Source organism: Phalaenopsis equestris, unplaced genomic scaffold (genome assembly GCF_001263595.1).
Source record: "Phalaenopsis equestris unplaced genomic scaffold, ASM126359v1 Scaffold191247, whole genome shotgun sequence".
Lineage (NCBI taxonomy): Eukaryota > Viridiplantae > Streptophyta > Magnoliopsida > Asparagales > Orchidaceae > Phalaenopsis > Phalaenopsis equestris.
Genome location: NW_018211196.1, coordinates 1 through 880, shown reverse-complemented (window position 1 = coordinate 880; position 880 = coordinate 1). Strand labels below are relative to the sequence as shown.

Genomic DNA, 880 nt, shown 5'->3' with positions numbered 1-880 from the left:
CGTAATTAGAACATTATCTTGTCCCAGTAGAGTGTATATATAAGTCAAGTACCCAAATCCGCTTTCCAACCATCCGAAACCGCTGGCCGCTCGCCGAAACCCGGGGCGACGGAACTCTCATACCCCCTTCATCTTCCCCAACTCCCCAAACTCAACTTAAATACACTAACTCTCTCTCCAAATCCCCTTCAATTCTCCCACAATCTCTCTCTGTTCTTCTTTCTTGATCGCAGAAGCCATGAGAATGAGCTGCAATGGATGCAGAGTTCTGCGGAAGGGATGCAGTGAGAGTTGCAGCATACGGCCCTGTTTGCAGTGGATCAAGAACCCTGAGTCGCAGGCCAACGCAACCGTCTTCTTGGCCAAGTTTTATGGCCGCGCGGGACTCATGAATCTGATCAACGCCGGCCCGGATCATCTCCGTCCTGGTACGTTTAGGGATTGTTCAACAGGGTTTCATTGATTTGAGGTTTATTTTTGATGAGATTTTTGGTTGTTGCAGATATATTCAGATCGCTGCTCTATGAGGCTTGCGGGCGGATTGTGAACCCGATCTATGGATCGGTGGGGCTTCTGTGGTCTGGGAGTTGGCAGCTCTGTCAATCAGCCGTTGAATCGGTTCTCAGAGGATCGCCGATTGTTTCGATTTCGTCGGAGACGGCCGCAGCTTCTCCGGTGCCGCCGATTGTGGGGTATGATATCCGCCATGTTAGCAAGGAATCCGGCGGTGGAGGCGGAGGAGATTTCGCGGCTGAACTTCATAAGGCCGGTAAATGCCGGACGCGATTTAAGCGCTCTGGTGCAGATTTAAAGGCTCGCGCTAGGGCTCCCCGTAAGGCTGCGGCGGCGGCGGTGGCTTCGCCGGAGTCTTCGGAAAGGC

General features: G+C 52.8%; 1 protein-coding gene across 1 annotated transcript; it reads left to right on the top strand.

Annotated features, from left to right (window-relative positions):
- Positions 1-79: 79 nt before the first annotated feature.
- Positions 80-852, top strand: LOC110034609 (LOB domain-containing protein 41-like; the record flags this gene model as incomplete). Its single annotated transcript, XM_020738858.1, is given in 2 exon segments — positions 80-428; positions 503-852. Coding segments are annotated over 2 exon segments (540 nt in total), but the record flags the coding sequence as incomplete, so codon positions are not given.
- Positions 853-880: the final 28 nt, after the last annotated feature.